At 36.5% G+C, this 21,445-nt stretch overlaps 2 protein-coding genes across 3 annotated transcripts in view; both read right to left on the bottom strand.

Annotated features, from left to right (window-relative positions):
• Positions 1-21,445, bottom strand: part of LOC310716318 (arf-GAP with dual PH domain-containing protein 1) — a 172,388-nt gene that overhangs the window by 128,402 nt on the left and 22,541 nt on the right. The window lies entirely within an intron of this gene.
• cacna1ib (calcium voltage-gated channel subunit alpha1 Ib) overlaps positions 1-21,445 on the bottom strand; it is a 117,962-nt gene that overhangs the window by 76,168 nt on the left and 20,349 nt on the right. For both annotated transcript variants that reach the window (XM_083522738.1, XM_083522739.1), the window contains exons 3-4: positions 18,716-18,813; positions 6,690-6,849 (exon numbers count right to left, since the gene is read on the bottom strand). In XM_083522738.1, the coding sequence (XP_083378864.1) occupies positions 6,690-6,849; positions 18,716-18,813 (258 nt within the window). The remainder of the gene's footprint in view (positions 1-6,689; positions 6,850-18,715; positions 18,814-21,445) is intronic.

The following is a 21,445-nucleotide window of genomic DNA, read 5'->3' as shown; positions in this document are numbered from 1 at the left end:
TTACAGAATTTTACCTATATATACATCTCTAAACACTGTGGTTTGGAAATATGATTGCCACAATATTTCTGTCACTGCTGGTATATTTCCATGAGGTAAAGATTTGCAATTGATATTTCCATCTGAAAAAAAAGCACCAAAACAATAAATCTCCAAACAAGACATAACAACAGACCAATGTCTTCTCCAGACAAAACACTCACCAATCCCCAAAGTGACATAACAAACATCATAAAAAACAGGACTCTATACGAATGCAACATGGCAGAGATAAAAGGAAGAGTTTAGGAGAAAGAAACATTTATAGATTTTAAGCTACAGGTACATCACTAATTGAGATGGACTCCACACAGCCTATCCATCATCTCTACCACATGCATGGATCCCAACAGAGATGTCGATCAACACCATGTCATCACACAGTGGTGCTTGGTGCACCCAAGGCGACAAGAAGGTATTATAGTATCGGAAAAACATCAGCTGCAAAGCGGATGTTTGATCAAGATGAGATTTAGAATTTATGAGACGTACAAGTCAATCAAGATATGAAGGTTTGGTAATCAGGATGGATTAGAGCATATGTAATTAAAGACAGGGAAAAAACAGCATCAGCTCAATGAACATGAATTAAAATCTAAATGCAAATTGTGACTAGCTAAGCCCTGGAACATCTAATAGCAGTTTGGGAAAAATAGGCATATATATATATATATATATATATATATATAAAATAGATATATTGAATAAAAAATTATAAACCATTTGTCACAATATGACATTATACTGTATACACTGTAAATCTTACAAACCGATCAGTATATCAGATTTTAAAATTCTATATTCATGTCTTAATTTAAATTAATCTTGGCATACACAAAAATCTTTTCTAGGATTGGTTCAAGATAACAGAACCTGACATTATTTCAATTTTCCAAATGATGTATGATGTGCCCCTTAAGACATATAATGCACTCTTGTATGATCCTATAGGATAAAATTAAATGCTATTGGTTCAACACACACTTGCCCACATAATTGCTGTGAGCTCTAGACTGCTTGGAACACAGCGAGACCTTTCACATCAAGCCAGGATTATAGTCTCTTTAGATACCTGGGGATTTCACAACACACACACACACACACACACACACACACACACACACACACACACACACACACACACACACACACACACACACACACATCGTCATCCATCTTCTCACATGTACTCAATCATGACCATTACACAAGACATAGCAAGGTCAGAGCAACAATTTCCCCATCAGCCCCTTCACTGCCACATTACCCTCACACTGTGACACGCAGGCCAGACGGATGGAAATGAAGAGGAAGCGAAAGAGAGATTAATGCAGTGGCGTATCACAAACTTCTAGCAATGCTATGCGTCTTGAGTGCTTCTTGAGTTACTCTTTAGCCTCTGAGTTGAGACCGATTTTGTGTAATAGCAAGACAACTACCCCTCTTAGGTCTACACTTGTGTTGGAATGGCTGGAACAGAGCTGAGAAGCTTTTTTATTACAGTGGGAAAACTACTGTTTTATGGTCTGTTGCATTTGATCAGGGCGGATTCCGTTTTTCATTTCAACATTTTGACTGAGAAAGGAAAAGATTTCATTTTGGTTCCACTGAAGGAAAAAGCACAATCATTTATATAGTACCTTTTATAACTTTCACCAAGTCAAATTTAAAACTTTTTAAGACCTTTTTAAGAACATTAAGAATTAAATTTAAGACTTAAATCACATCAAAAACACATATGTTGTTATCCAAGCCTTAAATTCATGTTTTTCAAGCTAAAACTTGCATTTCCCCAATAGCTGAAATCCGTTTTACATCTGTGGTACAATCAGGAGAGATTCCCGCCAATAACAGAAAGCTGATTGGCTGTTGCATTTTGGTCTCATTTGTAGTTTAAATACAGCAAATTATATTTGGACAATAGAAAGAAAGAACTGTGTACAACAGCAGTTGCAGCTGCAGGAGCATTTCAATGAGTATTAGAAGTAGCGTTACATAAAATCAACATATAAACATATATATTTTAACATTTTCTAAATCATTTGAGACGGAGAACAGCAGATTTTAGACGTTTTAAGACTCCATGGAAACACTGGTTGAGGCTGGCAAAATACAGACTTTTCAGCTGATTTTTGCAATTTTTGCAAGTTTGCAATATTTTGTAAAGTATCTTTTATATGTAAAGAAGAATCTATTCTAAGCAAGGATCTAATTAATAAAAGATCTTTAAAGGGCTTATTCAAGGGCATAACAGTTGCTCTTTAACCAAAACCCACAACTGCTCAGGCTTTTTATAATTGGGAAATTAGTTACAATGTCCTTTGCTAATAAACATTATTGAGTATTCTGTCAATAGCTAAAGGTTCCTAATGCAATTGCAGTTTAAAGAAAAACAGTGTATGAATGTGTATAAGGATGAGGTCCCATTCAGGATGCATCCCTGCCTGGAAACACTATTGTTGGCTTCTGCAAAGAACCCTTGGAAGTTCTCCCTTAGGAACGAACAAAGAACCTTTTTTTTTTCCTTTTTTTCCCCTCAAGAATTCATATAAAAACCACTTCTCCAAACTTTATTCCAAAGGGAATAAAAGATGAAATGGAAGGCAATATAAACAGTGGTTTATAGAAAGGGGTAATCCAGATAGGGTTTTGGTCCATATGTTTATTCTGCGTGCACCCTTCCCCTTTCCTTGAACAAGCTTTTAAACCCTGGTCTCATGAGGATTCGCTCCACCTACAACCATTTCCAACATGCTGTAATACACCTGTTCATATCTATGTGCCTGTATGAAATATTGAGTATATGTTTAGATTACCATATGGCATTCTCAGTTTTTTGAGAGCAATCAATCATCATCAGCGTTACCGTTCTTGCTCAAGAGGTTACCATGAACCGGAGGCCATTTGAGAATATATCTCTGTCATATGTTCATCCACAATCTTATAAGATCTTTTATCTCCAGCTTTTCAAGCTAAAATGCATCTTGTTTTAATTCTATAAGGTATAATGTATTTCAGTGAGTTTATTCATCTGAAATACTGCATTTTTATCATGTTTTTGTTAGGAAACCGGAGCAGAGATCAGACAGCAGATTAAACGCGTTGATCAGAACTGGATTACGGCACACGTCGTCCACAGACGAAAAAGCAACAAAAGCAGGACCTCAAAGCACAGGTGTCAGCAACTGAAAGCTATATGTAAATCATGTCAAGATAAGCACGATTCAACCTAATGGCATTTGATCTACAGCTACAAAGATGCTTTTTTTTTTTTTAGTAGTTTTTTATTCAGAAAGCAACAAATTCGTTGATCAAAGGAGGAAAAAAACAAATGGTTTCTAAAACAGTGCCAATTACCAACCTGTGATATACAAAGACTAGAAAGGCATACGTATGATCCTTTTCAAACCAATGTATAAATCGACAATGTGGTTCAAATAAAGTGACATACAGCCTTTAAAGGCAAACGAGACTATAGAAATTAAAGGATTTCTCAGATGATGGAGGTCTGGATCCTAAAACTTTGCTGTTTTTCAGCTCCTAAGAGGCAAATCATCTTATGCAAGATTTGGCTGTAATTAGATGAAGAGCTCATTCAGGAAATAACCAAAGCTGCCTAGAGAAATTACTTTTTGCCTCCGATTTGTCTTCCCGTTTTTTTGCCTTAAAGCCATTCTGATACCTTTTTAAGCTTTTAAAGAGAACATTGAAATGATAAGGATGAATTCACATTAAAAACAGGATGCAAAAAGAAAGCTTGCAAATTTGATTTCTGATGATGCCACAGCTGTCTATTGCTGACAGTCCAAAAGAGCAAAACTATGCATGTTTCAGGGTGGGATGGACGTTATACGGTTTCTCACCTGTCAATCTTCGTTTTTTCAAAGAAGAAGTGTGTGAGCAGCAGAGAAAACACCAGCCCTTAGTCAAACATCAAGAAACGACTCAGAAAAACCTCTGAGACACTAAGGCACCAAACCAAATCATATTATCTCCCACTTTCAGCGAGGCATTTAACCTTAACACACTCCATACACTTGTCCATATGTATGTAAATGAAGAGCAAAATGCACTGTCTCGTATGCACACATGCTATATCACATGGCGATACAACCACAAACGTAACGTACAAACTGTTGGCATGGGAACTGCAGAGGAAAGGAATTTGGCAGGTAATATTGATGAAGTCTGGGCAATGAAAAAGAACAAGAAAGAGATTTTACGAAATGATAGAGGGTTAATCTAAAAAAGTGATTTGCATGGTTTTTTGTTTCAGTTTTTTTTCCAAAATTGAGATCTCTAATCACGCTTTATTGAGCTCTGAGAGAAGGTTAAATGGAAGCTCTGTGTCTGGTGGGAGCAGGAGGACAAGACCGAGAGATGAAACACAATGCAATTAGAAATATATTCTCTACGAAAAAGAAATATTTGTCGCATCTCCCCAGAGGAATGTATTGACAGTGATAGATGTCCATGTGTCGAAGTCTGCAGGAGTGACGCGAATCAGCCAGAAGCGATGCTCATAATATGAGGGAGCAACCAGTAAATGTAAATCAGCCATGTTATATGTATTCTCATTGCCTTAATAATGTTCTTACTAATTTTCTTCTATCAGCCCTGAGGTCAGAGACTTCACCACTGTTTGTTGATCTCTTCTTACAAATCTTTATGCTAATCAAGAGCAGCTCCTTTGGGACCGTTATCAGAGACACCTGTTTTTTTTTTTAGGATGCTGAACTCTATACGAATCCCTGACAATGATAATTGAATTTAAGAATAAGTAAGAGTTGTTGAGGAGCCTTAAAGCGTGACTTGTGGGACCCTGCGAGCAACAGATGCCAGAAAGGAGAATTTCATCATTAGCTAACAGCCCACCTGTGAACAGCCTAAGTAGCAGATCGTATGTAAATTCAACATACATTTCTTACTCTGCTGGAAATGTAATAACAATGGATCTCTTACAAAGACATCTTAATTTTTTTTTATTTTTAAAGTAAGTTAGAGATTTGGAAAATTGTGCATTTATTTATTTTTGTGTAAACGCAATGATGTGTTTTATTTCTCTTTCACATCAGTTTGCATTTACATCTATGGAATTTGGCATACACACTTATCTCATTAAGACAACTTGAGCAGTTGAGGGTTAAGGACCTTGCTTATGGGCCATATTGATATGTGGAATAAAGCAGAAATAACGCATATACCAGGATTAAGTGTATGCTCTCTCTCTATTTTTTTTATTCACTTTCCATTTTTCACTTTCTAAGAGAACTTTCCAGCCATGTGAGAGGAATAAAAAAAATTACTGAACTGAACGACTCAAAGCTTAGGACTTAGGTTCAGCTCTTATAATGCTTTTTTTCCCCCTCAATGACCAAATAAAGTTTACTTACTTGAGGTTACTGTATGTGTGTGAGCAGGAGAGAGAAAGAGAAAGTGAGCTTAGTTCCAGGTCAGAGTGAAAGCTCATAATTTTGCTCTTGCCCTAAAATAAATTTGAACAAATAGGCAGAAAAAACACTGCATTTGATTAAAAGAGCAAGAAAGAGACCATAAGACCAAAAGAAAAATTTTGGCTGAATAGGGTTATTATTAAAAAAAAAGAAAAGTATCTTTTTTTTTATACTACATTGTTATATTATACATTTCTTTGCCTTTCCAGAATGTATATATGTATTAGTTGATGTTTCCATCAAAAAATTGTCTAGTTCAAGAAGCTTTCTTGTATACAAGGTGAAATATGCAGCTAATATGATAGATTTTATATCTAACTACACATAATGTGCTTATAGCTATTATACAAGGTGGCATCAAAAAGTTTTAAGTTTAGCTCTGTTTACAAGAAAGTACTTTATTAATCTATGTTTACACACTATCACCTTCAAGATAGTCTCCTTGCAGTGCAATACGGGGCTTCCAGCGTTAATGCCACTTTTGGAATGTGTCCTGGAAGTCTTCTTTTTGAAGCGTGTCAAGCACCTTCTGCAATGGTGTCAAAACAGCGACTTTTGAACTGGATCTTCATCTTCGGGGAGAGAGCAAAGTCCACAAGCGGCAAATCTGGTGAGCAGGGTGTGTGCAAAAGTGAGATCGTGTTGATTGTTCACCGGCGATCATCATGCACCAGTTGCTGAATGGTTTCGACATTTTCGGGGGTTAAACTCGTTGAATCTATGGTCGTCTTCCAGTGATGTTCTCAAACGGCAGATTTGCCCGGTTTCACGGTTTTAATGTATGCTCTTTGTTCTAACTTGCTGTCCCTGATGAACTTGCATATATTATACCATTTTCATAGATAGCGAGACCACATACAGCCTAAATCAGCCCAAAGATGGAAATGAAAATGAAAATAGCTTTTACTTTAAGGCTAATGTCATTAAATCTGTAGCTTATCTAGGTTTTTGTAAATCCATACGAGTGGATAAATCCAATCTGACAGACAACTCCATATAATAATCCAATGGCAAATACCTTCTTAATCCAGGAATAGACAAAAACAGAAGCTAGAAGTCAAACATCGAAGGAATATAAAAATAAACATACATTATGTCCAATCACAAAGCAAGTATTCATTTAAATTTGTTGATGATAATAATGATGATGATGCATGACAGCACAGCCACAGGTGAGAGGTGAAATATCAGACTTACAGCGTGAAATTCTTATCAGGATAGCAGCGGTTGCGCAGAAGCCCCGCCCACAGCTGCACGCCGATGATGCCGAAGATAAAGAAAACGAAGAAGCAGAGCAGGAGCACATTGCCCAGCATGGGTAGGGTGTCTAGAAGTAGGTTTACCAAGATCCTCATACCTGTGCACACACACACACACACACACACACACAAACACAATTGTTCATAAGTACACAGAAATGTATGCACAAGTTTATTGTACGCTACAATAAATATGCCTTATCTTACATTTGGGAAAACTGTTAAACTTCTTGGTTTCAATGAAGATTTAATCTCTAACTTTTGTATTATAATGCTAATAATCACCAGTCACTGTGGTTACGCAAGAACATCTTTCATGAATAGCTGACAGGGTGCAAGTGCCAAAGAATTCCAAATAAATCCCCTCAGTGACTATGATCATTATCCCCGATGCTGATAAATGGCTCAGGAAATGATCTGTAAACTGCACATATGCACAAACCCCACATATTTTGTAACGTTAGAGGTTAAGGTCTTAATCACTTTAATAAAAACCCGCCAAAAAAAAATTTCTTTGTTAAATAAACATTACAAACCATAAATCAAATTTTTCACTCGACCTACAGGGGGAAATGATTCATCATTGGTTTAACATTTTAATTTAATAAAATCATTTTCTCAGATTATATGCGCCATTGCTTTTTTTCTTTTTCTTTTTTGGTTTGAACAGATGCACACTTTTTTAGAAAGTATATCAATTAGGTATAAACTTGATTGCAGTTTTTCAATTTTATGGCATTTGACAGATGCCCTTATGCTGTGCAACTTATGCTAGTAAATTTTATTTGAATGTAATATCTTCCCATGTTCATTTATTACCATAAGAAAACCCACTAATGAACAGTGTGATTCTTCCTCAAACTGGTATATAGAATATGCAATGCGGTAACATGAAATTCACCCTTCACTTGACCCAAACCTGCTCCAGCATGACAGTGCCCCTGTGCACAAAGCCAGCCCTATGAAAATATGCTTTAGATGGGTTGGAGTGGAAGATCTTGACTGGCCTGCTATAGAACTCTGAACTCAACCCTGTTGAACGAGATCATTTGGAACACTGTCTGCACCCTAGGCCTCCTCACCATTCATCAGTACCTGACTTTACTAACACCCTAGTATTTGAATGAGCACAAATCTCCACACTCCAAAATCTAGTGTAACATCTTCCCAAAAGTGAAGAGTGGAGTGGAGCAAATGGGCACTAAATGTGGAAAATGCACAAATGAATCTTATGATCAGGTGTCCACAAACCTTGGTCAATATATACATACTATTGATACTGTACGTAAATAAAGCATTGGAGTACATGTAAATGTTATGACAACAGTAATAATCCAATGGATCTGAATTATAATTCACATAGTTCTCAAAAGCTAATCACTTTCTTCTTCTTCTTCATCTTCCAGCTTCTCCCATTAGGGGTCGCCACAGCAGATAATTTGTCTCCATACCCCCCTGTTCTCTACATCTGCCTCTTTCAAACCAACTGCATGTCTTCCCTCACCACATCCATGAACCTTATCCTTGGCCTGCCTCCTTTCCTCATTCCTGGTGGCTCCATCCTCAGCATTCTCCTACCAATATACCCCATGTACCCCCTCTGCACATGTTCAAACCATCTCAATCTCGCCTCCTTCACTTTGTCTCCAAAACGTCCTACATGCGCTCACCACCAAATTAACTCATTTCCAATCCTGTCCATCTTCGTCATTTTCAATAAAAATCTCAACATCTTCAGCTCTGCTTCCTCCAGCTTCACCTCCTGTCTTTTACTCAATGCCACTGTCTCTAAACCATACAACATCGCAGGTCTCACCACGCATCATAGTTCAGGGAGACTCCTGTCGGACCTTGTCCATCAACCTGTCCACTACCACTGCAAACAGGAAAGGGCTCAGAGCTGATCCTTGATGCAGTCCAACCTCCACCTTGAACCCGTCTGTCGTTCCTACTGCACACTTCACTGCTGTCACACTGTCCTCATACATGTCCTGCACCACTCTCACATACTTCTCTGACACACCTGACGTCCTTCTACAGTACCACAACTCCTCTCTCGGCACCCTGTTGTACACTTTCTCTAAATCCACAAACACACGATGCAACTCCTTCTGACCTTCTCTATACTTCTCCATCAACATTCTCAAAGCAAATAATGCGTCTGTGGTGCCTTTCCTTGGCATAAAACCATACTGTTGCTCACAGATGGTCACCTCTTCTCTCAATCAGCTAATTATAGTGTTATAATTTAATAATCTACTGTATAAAATCATATTTACATCAGCTGATACACAAGGTCCAGTCACATGCGTTTCTAATTCCAACATAAAAATCCAATACGCAATACTGCAATTTTTAAACGGTGTGATTAAGAGTGAACCTAATCCGCTATCGGCCAGCATGTGCGTGCTTCTCTGTTGAAGATCAGCAGATCCCATCTATCAGATCAGAGAGTCAAAGCCAGCCTTAATGCCCATAATTCCCATAATGGCTTAATGGCAGTTATTCGCAGCTGTTTAAAGCCGAGTGGTCAGCCATGTTTATCCTAATGGAGCACACTCAGCTAATGGCATTGAAAAATAAATAAATAAATAAATAAATGTATGAATGAAGGAATAAATAAAGAAATAAATAAGCAGAATTCATGTAGACAGGACAAAAAAAAAAAAAAAGACACTTCCTTTCGCGCTTTTGAAATGAATCACAAATCTGTTTGTAACCTCAAGCTTTTTTGTAATTGTATGCAAGATGTTTCAAACCTAACCCGAACCCAAGTCTACACTCAACTGCACAATACATTATGCTACGCTGTTAACCTTTGATTGACTTTGTATACAGTGTAAAGGTGTAGGTCTGTAGTTTTAATCTCACTAATATTCACTCCCAAAGAAATTTCTCATACATCCAAAGCCATTTTGTGTATATATATATTTGAATGCAATTCTTGCACTGTGGAATATCAAATCATCCCCTATGACCAGAGCCGTGTAAAAGACTTATAGCCGTCTACCATAGCAGAAAGGCTGTTTAGTGAACGTCTGTATTAGTAGAGCTTTGTTGATGGAACTTGAACTTCCATGCTATGCACACTTACTTCCAGAATCAACAATTTTAGCTAATCTATTAAATGTCTTTGGATTGATAAATCCTTAAAGAGCGTAACAGTGTAAGTTCTAAGTCGAACTCGAACTTCTAGATGGACTCCAAGAACCATAATTCCAGCCCTCACAGTCATCCACCTTCTTTTAATACACAGATATCCATTTACACACACTCTCACACCTGCCATATAGAGAAACTCCTCAACTTTGCGAAGGATGTGTTGAGTTTATTAAAAGTCTACACATTTATTACAATTTAGGATTTTTTTGGTTTTATTTCTATACTGATTCACGTTCCTGTTTTTACATAGTTGTTTGCCTTTCGCATTTTCATGTCGTATTGCTCATTTACTCATTTTTTATTATTGTGTCCTAAACAGTACTAGAAATGCTGGAAATGTACTTTGTCATCTGTTGAAATTTTGTTTGGTGAATCCAAATGATTAGTTGCAAAACCCCATTATACACTATAGAGTCTACTGTATGTGGACCCTTGGCTATCACACCCATATTGAGCCATATTGTGTACATTATTGTTATTAGTATTATTATGTGCATTGCTGCAAGAAGGAACCCCATAAAGAGTAGGTCATTTTAAATTAAAGCTTTAAAAAAAAGAGCGAATCACTTCCTATTATTTCCTTACCTCACATTACCTCCTTGCCTCAGCTTTCAGGTGGCATAAAAAATGAATAGCAATTTACTCATCGCATAAATCCTCATCTCTGTGATAAATAATCTTGGCGAGATTCTCCAAGCAATTTATTGTCCCTCACAAGCTTTTTGCTGAATTTCAAGCTAGAAGCTGAACAATAATTAGAAATTATAGCTTATGTTCAAACAATATGACTGGCAATATTCTTCCTGTACAAAACTACAGCCTGAAATCTTTCATCCTTTCATTCATTTTCTCCTGTAATTCGGGTCACGGGGGCAGCAGTCTAAGCAGGCCCCCGCCTTCGACTGCTGCCCAATCCTCACAGCACCGTCCCTTACAGTCCCTCCTGCAGGTGGTGAGCCCACGGGAAGGCGGCCCCAAGTCACTCCGACGTCACGGACCTTGATATTTCCCTCGTAAGGGACCCCCGGAGCATAGAGGGTTAAGGGCCTTGCCCAAGGGCTTTATTTTGTATAGAGATTTTATGAGAAAAAAAAAATACTGTTATTTCAGTATTGAGGCACAGTAATATTAAAAGGGTTATAAATGAATTTTTTGCGGACCATTCAAATTTGAAGGGGAAGTTGGGATGAAGAAAAAACTGTAAAGTTCGTTATTTAAAGTTTGTTCTATAGGAGCTTATCTTTTCTCTATGGAGAACAGAGTAAGTAAGAAACTTTTTTTTCAAGAGTGTATATGAAAGAAGAAGTAGAAGAGAGAGAGAGAGAGAGAGAGAGAGAGAGAGAGAGAGAGAGAGAGAGAGAGAGAGAGAGAGCAAGAGAGAGCTAGAGAGAGAGAGAGAGAGAGAGAGAGAGAGAGAGAGAGAGAGAGAGAGAGAGATGGAGAAATAGCTGACTGAATGAAAAACTTGGTCTTTTATTGACATGAAAGAACTCATCTAGAGAGTAACTCCAGCACAAAGTTCAACGTGACCTGCTATTGAAAGAAAGGATAAAAGAAAATGATAAATAAGATAAAGAAAAAAAATTAACATAAGCAAGACCAATATGGCAGTCAAATGATTGAGTACGTCAGAGGAGGAAAAAACAAAAAAAAGAAAAGTTTGAGGGATAAGGGTTCATGGAAAAATACTCCACCATTTTCCCACTGAATCTTTGCATCTTTTGACATGCTAAGACACAATGGCTCAAGGTTATTTCTAATGAATTCCAGTTTTTTATCCATTCATCTTCATGTGTCCAGGGACATTCCAAAGGTTAAAGAAAAGAAAACACCCTGGTTTGTATGCCAGTCTGTCATGGGACACAACTGTTTTGCACAATAGTAAATCCACATAGTAGAATATTTTTGAGAAATTGGCAGAAAACAGAGAACTGGGAGGAAACCCACACATGCTCAACTTATCACATTCTTTCATGTTCAGGACTGGTAAGTACTTAGATGGGAGAATGCCTGGGAACATCAGGTGCTGTAACCTGTTTTAGGGGCAATAGTGGTTCAACAGTTAAGGATCTAAACTACAATTCAAAGGTCAGGGGATTTTAAGCCTTGGCAACCTCGGTGCTCCAGGGAAACTGTGTCGTGGCTGATTCTGTGCTCTGACCCAAACTTCCTAACAGGCTGGTTAGGAAGTTGTTCAAATTGATTTTTTGTCATTAATCGACACTCAGTACCCCATAATGACAAAGTGAGATGTCTCTAAATCCTTTAAAATGATAATAAATAAGCACAGGTACATAAGTATTCAGACCCTTAGTTGAAGCACATTTGGCAGCATTTACAGCCTCGAGTCTTTGTGGCTTCACAAAACATTTTGGCTTCACTCTGAGAATCGCATATATGGATCATTTCAAAAGCAAAAAGAGAGTGACAGAAAATGGGAGTCAGACACATTTCCTTCTTATACAGTAGCATGCTGTGCAGAAAATCCTCGGACATTAATCACAGAACAACGCTTTACCACACACCACGTATCCACTCTACTTGATTTGTCTGTGATCTGTGAATATGATGTTTTAGTATATTTTATAATATTTATCAGTGGTGTGATTGGCTCCAGAGTGGACAGGTCTTCCTACTAAAACACCAATGAAATTAATTCTTACGTTGATCATATACTACTAAACAAATAGAGAAAATGAAGTCATTTTCTCTTTGTGCAAAAAAATAATAAAAGTAGTTTCCTCCCTTTTCTGCTTTTAATAATCAAATCCAAATTCACATTTTTAGTTGCGAACCGGGAAAAAATGAATGAATGCAATGTACATCGACTGTAAGTATTTAAAGGGATTCAGTAATGACATTTTTAATCAGAATGTTTAAATGTTAAATAAAGTTGTTTTATAAATGCAAATCAATTATACACTATTATAATTATCCACAGGCCATTATTTAATTAATGGGTTGCTTGATTGATTGATTTAAAAATAATGTTGATTAAAACATTATGTTGTACATGGAACTATTAATAGGTGATGAGGAATATCCAATTATTAAAGTTGAAGATGATGAAAAAAAGATGATAGATGCAAATGATACACAAATGAAAGGTTCACTATATTTGTATATATCTTTCATATCTATCTATCTATCTATCTATCTATCTATCTATCTATCTATCTATCTATCTATCTATCTATCTATCTATCTATCTATCTATCTATCTATCTATCTATCTATCTATCTATCATCCATCCATCCATCCATCCATCCATCCATCCATCCATCCATCCATCCATCCATCCATCCATATACACACACAAATAGTGATCTCTTGGAAACTCTAGTACATGGCATCTGAGCTCTTGGTCCTCTCTAGTGGTTTACTGAATAGGCCTTCGTGCTGAAAGCTTACATTTCGTGATAAAAATTACACTCCTGTCTTTAGTCTGCAGTCTCCTGGCTCCACTGTCCATTCCAATCTGCGAGCAGAAGAATATGTTTCTCAGCCTTCAATTGCTTTAATTAAATAGCCAATTGCTTCTTTTATAAGCATCTAAATAAAGCAGGGGGAATTACAGCAGCTGGGCATTGTACCAGGCTCAGATTTTGCAGCACTATAAAGCATTACAGGTCAGCGCTCTCTGCTGTCTCACTAATGAAAGCTTATTTTGGACAAAAAAAATAAGTTTGGAGCAGGACTGGGGCCAAAACTTCGATAGATCACTATTAATAGTTAATGCAGGGACTGTTCTGCATGTTGTGGGAAATAAGTTTAGTGTTAATGACCAGATTGTTGGCAAGGGATGATAAGGCTTTGCTGGATTTTAATATGGGTCCTAAATTGCAGGCCTAATAACCATGTTGTCATTAAAGCATTGTGTTTTTATCCTCTATGTCTGCTCTACTGTTCTCATGTCCATGTCCTGAATTGTAATAAATGATCAAATCGTAATAAAATCTCCAAATGATTATAATAAAGTGATACAATTGTTAATCCAGAATCATAGAAATAACTTTATTCGATGACTTATATGCAAATAACTCAGGAATCAAACAAATAACTAAATACTAGAACACCAATCACAATTAATTAGAGTTACATTTCCAAATCCTAATTGATTAAAACATTCGCATTACTGTCTGATGGGATTTTGTTAAATGAGTTGCTTCTTTCTCCAGTTCTCTAACCTAGATTTGACCTGCCGCTTGCCTTTGGTGAACCAGCCTGCTTGTGATCTGATCTCTAGCATCTGCATTCTTGACTGAGCAATTGCTATTGCATCCACCAGTTTTTGGAAGCCCTTTGTTAAACATACACATGGCTTTTAGCCTCCAGACTGCCTACTTTGGCTTTACAGGAGAAAGAAATTGCAAGAAGGGAATGTTTGTTGTATATCCTCAGGAGGTTATGCGGTGCCGATCGGCACTACGGCCTACTGTAGTTAGATAAAAGACATTAGTATAATATTATGACTGAATAAAGAGAAAAATCGAAAAAATAAACAGCTTCACAAAGACCTCCTTTATAATGGCTCATAAAACCTAATAAAGTCGATAATTAATGCAAGCACCAAATATAGTCATAGTCATTCTCAGAAAACCCCACATCTACAAATCATAACACATCCAAGCAGTGCACATTTTACTTCACTTTATGATTCATGATCGGTGCCATGACCCTGACGGCTTTATACGTTGCAAAAGAGCGCCAATGTTTACAATTACAAATGCTGTGAACATGACCTTAAAGGTTATGCCTAGCCATTAAACTAATTACATGGTGAGAACACAGAGTTTAAACTAGATATATGATGCACACATTAGACGATAGGTGTAGAGTACGGTATTAATAATAAATAAAGTCTTTATGTGTCATAAATTATGTAGGCATGGAAATGTTGAAATGGATTACAGGTTGACAAATAATTTATTTTAGGGTTTTTTTTTAAACAATTTCTCAAAATGTACATTTTAACCATGTGCGGTTGTGGATAAAGTATTAGGACAGCTAACTTTTACATCCATATGTGGTTCTTTCTCAAACTGTTACCACAAAGTTAAAGGCAAACAATTGTTTTAAATGTCTTTGGATGTGGTAGCATGAAAATTTCTATTCAATTCAATTCAACTCAATTCATTTTATTTTTATTTGTACAGCGCTTTTAACAATGAACATTGTCTCAAAGCAGCTTTATACAGATAATGTGTTGATAAAAATGTATATGTTCTTTATAAGTGTATGTTTGTCCCTTATCTCCAAGAAGATATGTTTACATAGTTTGGAGTGGAAGATCTACTCCAATAGAAGTTTGATTTGAACCCTATTAAACACATTTGGGATAATTTGGAATGCTGACTGCATCACAGGACTCCACCTTGTAATATATAGATTTTGACCAAAATATATTTTAAAATTCTGTTAAATATATGTAGATATAGTATGCGGTGATGCTCAATAAAAAATATTTTTGAAAAAAAAATAAAAAATTCATTTAAACCTATATATATATATATATATATATATATATATATATATATATATATATATATATATATATATATATATATATATATATATATATACAGTACAGACCAAGAGTTTGGACACACCTTCTCATTCAAAGAGTTTTCTTTATTTTCATGACTATGAAAATTGTAGATTCACACTGAAGGCATCAAAACTATGAATTAACACATGTGGAATTATATATGGAATTATATACATAACAAAAAAGTGTAAAACAACTGAAAATATGTCATATTGTAGGTTCTTCAAAGTAGCCACCTTTTACTTAGATTACTGCTTTGCACACTCTTGGCATTCTCTTGATGCCTACTTTGAAGAACCTACAATATGACATATTTTTAGTTCACTTTTTTGTTATGTATATAATTCCACATGTGTTAATTCATAGTTTTGATGCCTTCAGTGTGACTGAACAATTTTCATAGTCATAAAAATAAAGAAAACTCTTTGAATGAGAAGGTGTGTCCAAACTTTTGGTCTGTACTGTATATATAATATATATAAACTTTTGGTCTGTACTGTATATATAATATATATAAACTTTTGGTCTGTACTGTATATATAAAATATATAAACTTTTGGTCTGTACTGTATATATAATATATATAAACTTTTGGTCTGTACTGTATATATACAGTATATATACAGTACAGACCAAAAGTTTGGACTGACCAAAAGTTTTAAAAAAAATTTTCTTGGGTCACCTCACCTACATCAGTACCTGACCTTTGGCCTTAAATGCTTGTGGATAAATGACCACAAATCTCCACAAGCACACTATAAAATCTAGTGGAACATCTATCCAGAAGAGTGGGGGTTACTATAAGAGCACATGGGGAATAATTATTGCATGGGATGTTCAAAAACCACACAAATCTTGTCCACAAACCTTTGTCCATATATACTGTCCACTATATGTAGTCACAAGTCTTCCATTAGGGCCACAGTTTGGGTGAAATATTCTGATGTTTTCAGAAAAAATATCAATGTTGCAACAAAATAAATAAAAAACAGTAAATGCATCCGGTTACATATGGAAATAAAGTTGTTTGGTAGCTAATTGTTTTTACTTAAGAAAATACCCCCGTACCACCATCTAAACTGCTTAATGTAATCATTTACTAGTAAAATTATTTAGAAGTGCAGCACAGTATAACATCGGTAATAAATCAGAATGCTAAATGTGCATTTGTGTACACGTTTCCCCACTTGCATTAACGTCGAGTGCAGAGCCGGCACGTGTTAGCTAGATTGGATTTATTGTTCCATCGATAGCAGTTCATTAGGATCGAATGCGATTTAAATGTGCAGTGAGAAGAGAGCGAGAAAATGGAGGCTTGAGCAGGCGAAGTGAGCACTAAATCGCACGAACGTCTTGAGTGTGACATTAATTAAGATTCACGTGATGAGTTTAGAAAAAAAAGCCTTTCGCTTCTTCATTGAACTGTAATAGCTGAAGTGTCGGGGAAAAAAAAATCTCTTTTAATATTCCACACTAAAACACTATCATAGAGCAATTTTGCAATAATGCTTTCCATTTGTGGTATTGCATATGTTATCTTACTTCTCGTTCACACAGTCTTTCGTTTTGAGGTTTGAATTAGTAGGATGATTAATCCTGTACAATAAACAATAATGCATTGATATTTTGCATCTAATAATGCCCAGTAAAGCTCCAATAACTAAAGTATAAAAGACAAAAAGACATTTTATTTATATGTGAAATTTCTTTATCTTTGTAATGCCACGCGTTGTTATATTGCGTCTTTGTATTGTGTTGATGGTTTCTATAATTGCAACATTTTAGTGGTGGTATCAAGAGGTGGAATAATGTGTATATGGATGTTGTAAGTTAATTTTCATACTTGTACAGTACCACGTTTAAAAATCTTTAGGAATTAGTTTAGTAGTATGTTCATATTTTTACAAGTCTAAAATATTATTGGATAAAGGTTTGTGTTTTAGCCAAAAAAATGTAATAAAACAGGCACAATGCACAAGATCATCCAAAACGTATACTGACATGTGCTCTTATTTCTATACATATCTCATTAGATGTTCTTAAATCTCCACCTTAAAACCTCCATCACTCAGAGCACTCCTGATTCCACTTCACTGCTGCAAAGGGTTGTACATTGACATTGCGGAGAGACGGGATGATGCGGAAGTCTCTCAGGTTTATTAACTCCCTATTACCTAAACCCACATTATGTGTGATTAAGATGATTCAGTGATCTTATCCAATCATCCATGAGACTTTGAGGAAATTAAGTCAAGGGCAATCATGTCTAACTGAGGAGGCTCTCGGGTGGCGTACCCCAAGGGCTCATTTTGATTAATCTGATCTGTTTTGCAAGTTAAACGAGAAATATCATTACTTACTGCTTAGCGTTATTGCTTTTATTGCTATACCCTTGGAATTTGGCCACTCGATATTGTGCAAAATGTGCACAAGAGTACTGTTGCTCTTGAGGCATTGGAAAACAAGTTATTTTATTTAACTGGTCGCATTTTCACAAGATAGAGCAAGAAACCTTCATGAATTTGGATTATAGATATGCTCTGAAACAATGTACCTGCTCTCAAAAGACATAAAAATAAATCTGATCTTTGCAATTTCTGAACCTTAACCTCATGGTAGAGGCAAACATATTTTGATCTGAAACCTAATTATGTTTACTGAAATTCATGAACCATGCAACATTTTTACAATATTGTACATTACCAGTCTGTTTTGAACACCACAGTGTACAGAAATATTGATTCGTGTCATCTCAGCGCAACACCCAATGCCAATTTGTGTCAATGGGAAAAAAGACGGAAATCTAAATATCAGATAAACTCCAAAGAAAAATGAGATCAAGTACGAGCAACTCCATCAGAATGCACCAGGAGCAAGACTTTGCAAGAGCTGAGTTCATGTAAATGTGTGTGTACATAATCAAGAATATGATGAGGTAGTGCATATGATTTGTTTATAGTCTATGAGGCGAATAGGAAAAATAAGAACCTCCAAACAACTTATTGTATTTTGTACATATTTGATTGTCTAAAATCATTTTTATGAGGGTGCCAAAACTTTTAGCACATATTATATACTACAACATTTCTTTTTCCCACCTACCCGCCTACAAATGTGAATAAACCTGACATAAAATATTACCAGAAATATAAACGTTCTGAGCAAATCACACGAGCCAGTTGGGTAACATGTCTCCACCATCAAAACAAAATGAAAGCCATAAAGTAAACACACAACATATTAAAGCACTTACTTGGGACTCTGTTGATGGCTTTGAGAGGTCGCAAGACTCTGACGGTCCTGATGGCCGTAAAATTGATGTTTTGTAGGTCCAGAGAGTATTCCACAACCCTGAAGAGAAAAAACAGATTCATGATAAATGTGTTCAGTACAAATGCAAAATGACACAAACTAGTGGTCTTCCTCAAGACTGTCTAAAATGGATGGATTTGGTTTGGGCTTTGGACTTTGAATGTGGTTCAGCATGAGGTCAAACAAGAAGAATTAGTGTTTGTAGCACTCTACTGTATCTTCTGTATTAGATATGAATTAGCGTTCACGACATGGATACAATATTAGATTTATTCAACATTGAGTATGTAATATAGCATATACCCTCATGCAATTATTTAATCAGCCAACCATATGGCAGCAGTGAATCACATAAAAATTTCCAATTAAATATCAAAAGAGTGCAAAACGTGACTTCAGTGATTTTGACCATTGCATTGTTGTGCATCTGCACTTTTTTGTAACATGTCAGTCATTTAATCTCTTTTTTCAAATGGCAGATTTTTATGCACGAATTGATTAAACAAATAGGTACAAAAAAACAATTTCATCTGAGAATAAATGTTTTGTTGAAGAAAGACCTCAGAGGAAAAGTGGCCAGACTGAAGGGAAACAGCCAAAGTAAAAGACAAGGCTACTGTACTGAAATAACCACACGGTGAGTAGAAATGCATCTCAGAATGCATAACATGTTGAACCCAAGAACAGAGATCTATAGGTTCGTTCAAGTCAGTTTCAGTTTTAGGTGCCACCTGGACATTGGGTTCCCTTTTGAGTCCCTTTTTTCCTTGCATTATCTCAAGAACTTTTTCTTCAAAGTCAAATTTTATAACCTTTTTATCTCTGCAAAGCTGCTTTTAGGCAATGATAATTGTTAAAGCCACTACACAAATCAAATTAAATGGAAATTGAATCTATAGCTACATTACAGCTTATTGAATATGTCCATCTGGAGATCTGATAAAGACTGAAAGATATTTTAGTAATAAAAAAACAATAATCAAAAGCACATAAATAAAAATTTCCGCAAACCTTTTTGCTCAAATGTGACATGGAATTGAGCAAAATCAGTTTTAAAAAATTCTTCTATGTCAAGTGAGCCCTAAAGTAGTCCCAAATGCTAATTTAAGTGTGGAACTGCCCGCACAGTGCTAACACAAATTTATATCTTTTAACCTGACGTGTATTTCCTTGCAATAGGTAATATGGTTGTGGCAAGTGTGCAAAGAGAAGAATTCAAATAAAGTGAACAGAGAAGATCGTATGTTCACACACCCATACACACCGGCACACACCCTCACCCTAAGCACCATTTGTCAAGTGGTTAATACTGCATGACGTTCCGTATTTCATAACCCGAGTTTGACGTAGCACAGCATTATTTACAGTTCTGTACATTCCACTTTTCAGCATTCCTTTGAAGGGAGTCTAATGAATCTTTAATCTGTAACACAGATGATTTTTACCTCTAGTTAAGCACCAAATATAGCATCCTGTGGGAAAAAAAAGGGAGCACAGAGGAAACTAATAACTCCAAGCCAGCAGATTTAAAAAAAAGGTTGCTTGACTCTGCTAGTTCAGGGTACAAGACGAGCCTCACAGGAATTGCGATTCATTTGAACCATAACAAGGTACATTTCACACCAATTCCGGATATGCTCCAGTCGTCATTAGGGACCAGGGTTGCGGAGTAGAGTAGAGTGAGTGTGTGTGTGAGAGTGTGTGTAAGTGCGTGAGCATGCCCACCATGTAAATTCAGTCAGACAGCTGAGTGCGCTGCGCTGGACCTGCTGCAGGCCTTCGGAGATTGCATCCATATTGTGCCTTTCAATACCAACCAGAAAGTCAGTGTCCATTCCAATCTTGGTGTGTTCCTTGACACTGCATTTTTATAACTACTGTAGGTGCTGGCAAACAGATGCCACTAGACTGCTGTTTTCTCCTCTGAGTGGTGGCATAAATATTTGATTTGACGCTCAGGCCCGACTTTGAACTGCTGGCGGTTTTCAGGAACTCACAGCGGAGAGAAGACTGCTGCTGTTTTTCTTCTCTGCCTTCACACAGTGCATTGAATTGCAGTGCTTCTGGAGGTTGAAGAAGCAAAAAAAAATAATACATTGGCGATGAATCAACCACTGTGCTGACAGATGCTTTACGAGCTGCGCCTTGTGACTTTCGCTAATCAGGCAATTACTGCCGTTTTGTCCCACGCCACCTGTAAATATTTTAAGGATCGTCTCCTGAGCAGTCATATTTTTCATAACGTATCACCGCGTTGTATGTCTTTACCATTTTCAGCATGACCTTGCTGACTTTATCTTCCGAAGCGATTATCACACTAAGATAGCAGTGAGAACAAGTTAAATTGAACTGAATAAAATGTTCACAATTCCATGAGATCAGGTTCAGGAATTGTTTTCAAATCAGTTTTGCTTGACATTTTTTACTCTTGTGAATAGGAATCAGACAACTGAACCGTAAGTTTAGTTCACAGAAGGAAACACGACAAGAACCCGTCTAAGCATTACAGCCTGGAACGCTTTGAATAAGTGGCAGCTATTCCAGAGCTGAGGGACGTTCACCCCGAGATCAAATCCCACAGTTGGCAGAGGTTGTTGGGAGCAAGCCTGCAGCAGGAGAGATACCAGTGCTACTGCCCTTGAGTGAGGTTTCTAATCCATAACTGCTACAG

This window comes from Silurus aristotelis, assembly GCF_946808225.1.
Source record: "Silurus aristotelis genome assembly, chromosome: 2".
NCBI lineage: Eukaryota > Metazoa > Chordata > Actinopteri > Siluriformes > Siluridae > Silurus > Silurus aristotelis.
This window is presented reverse-complemented; position numbering and strand designations above follow the sequence as displayed.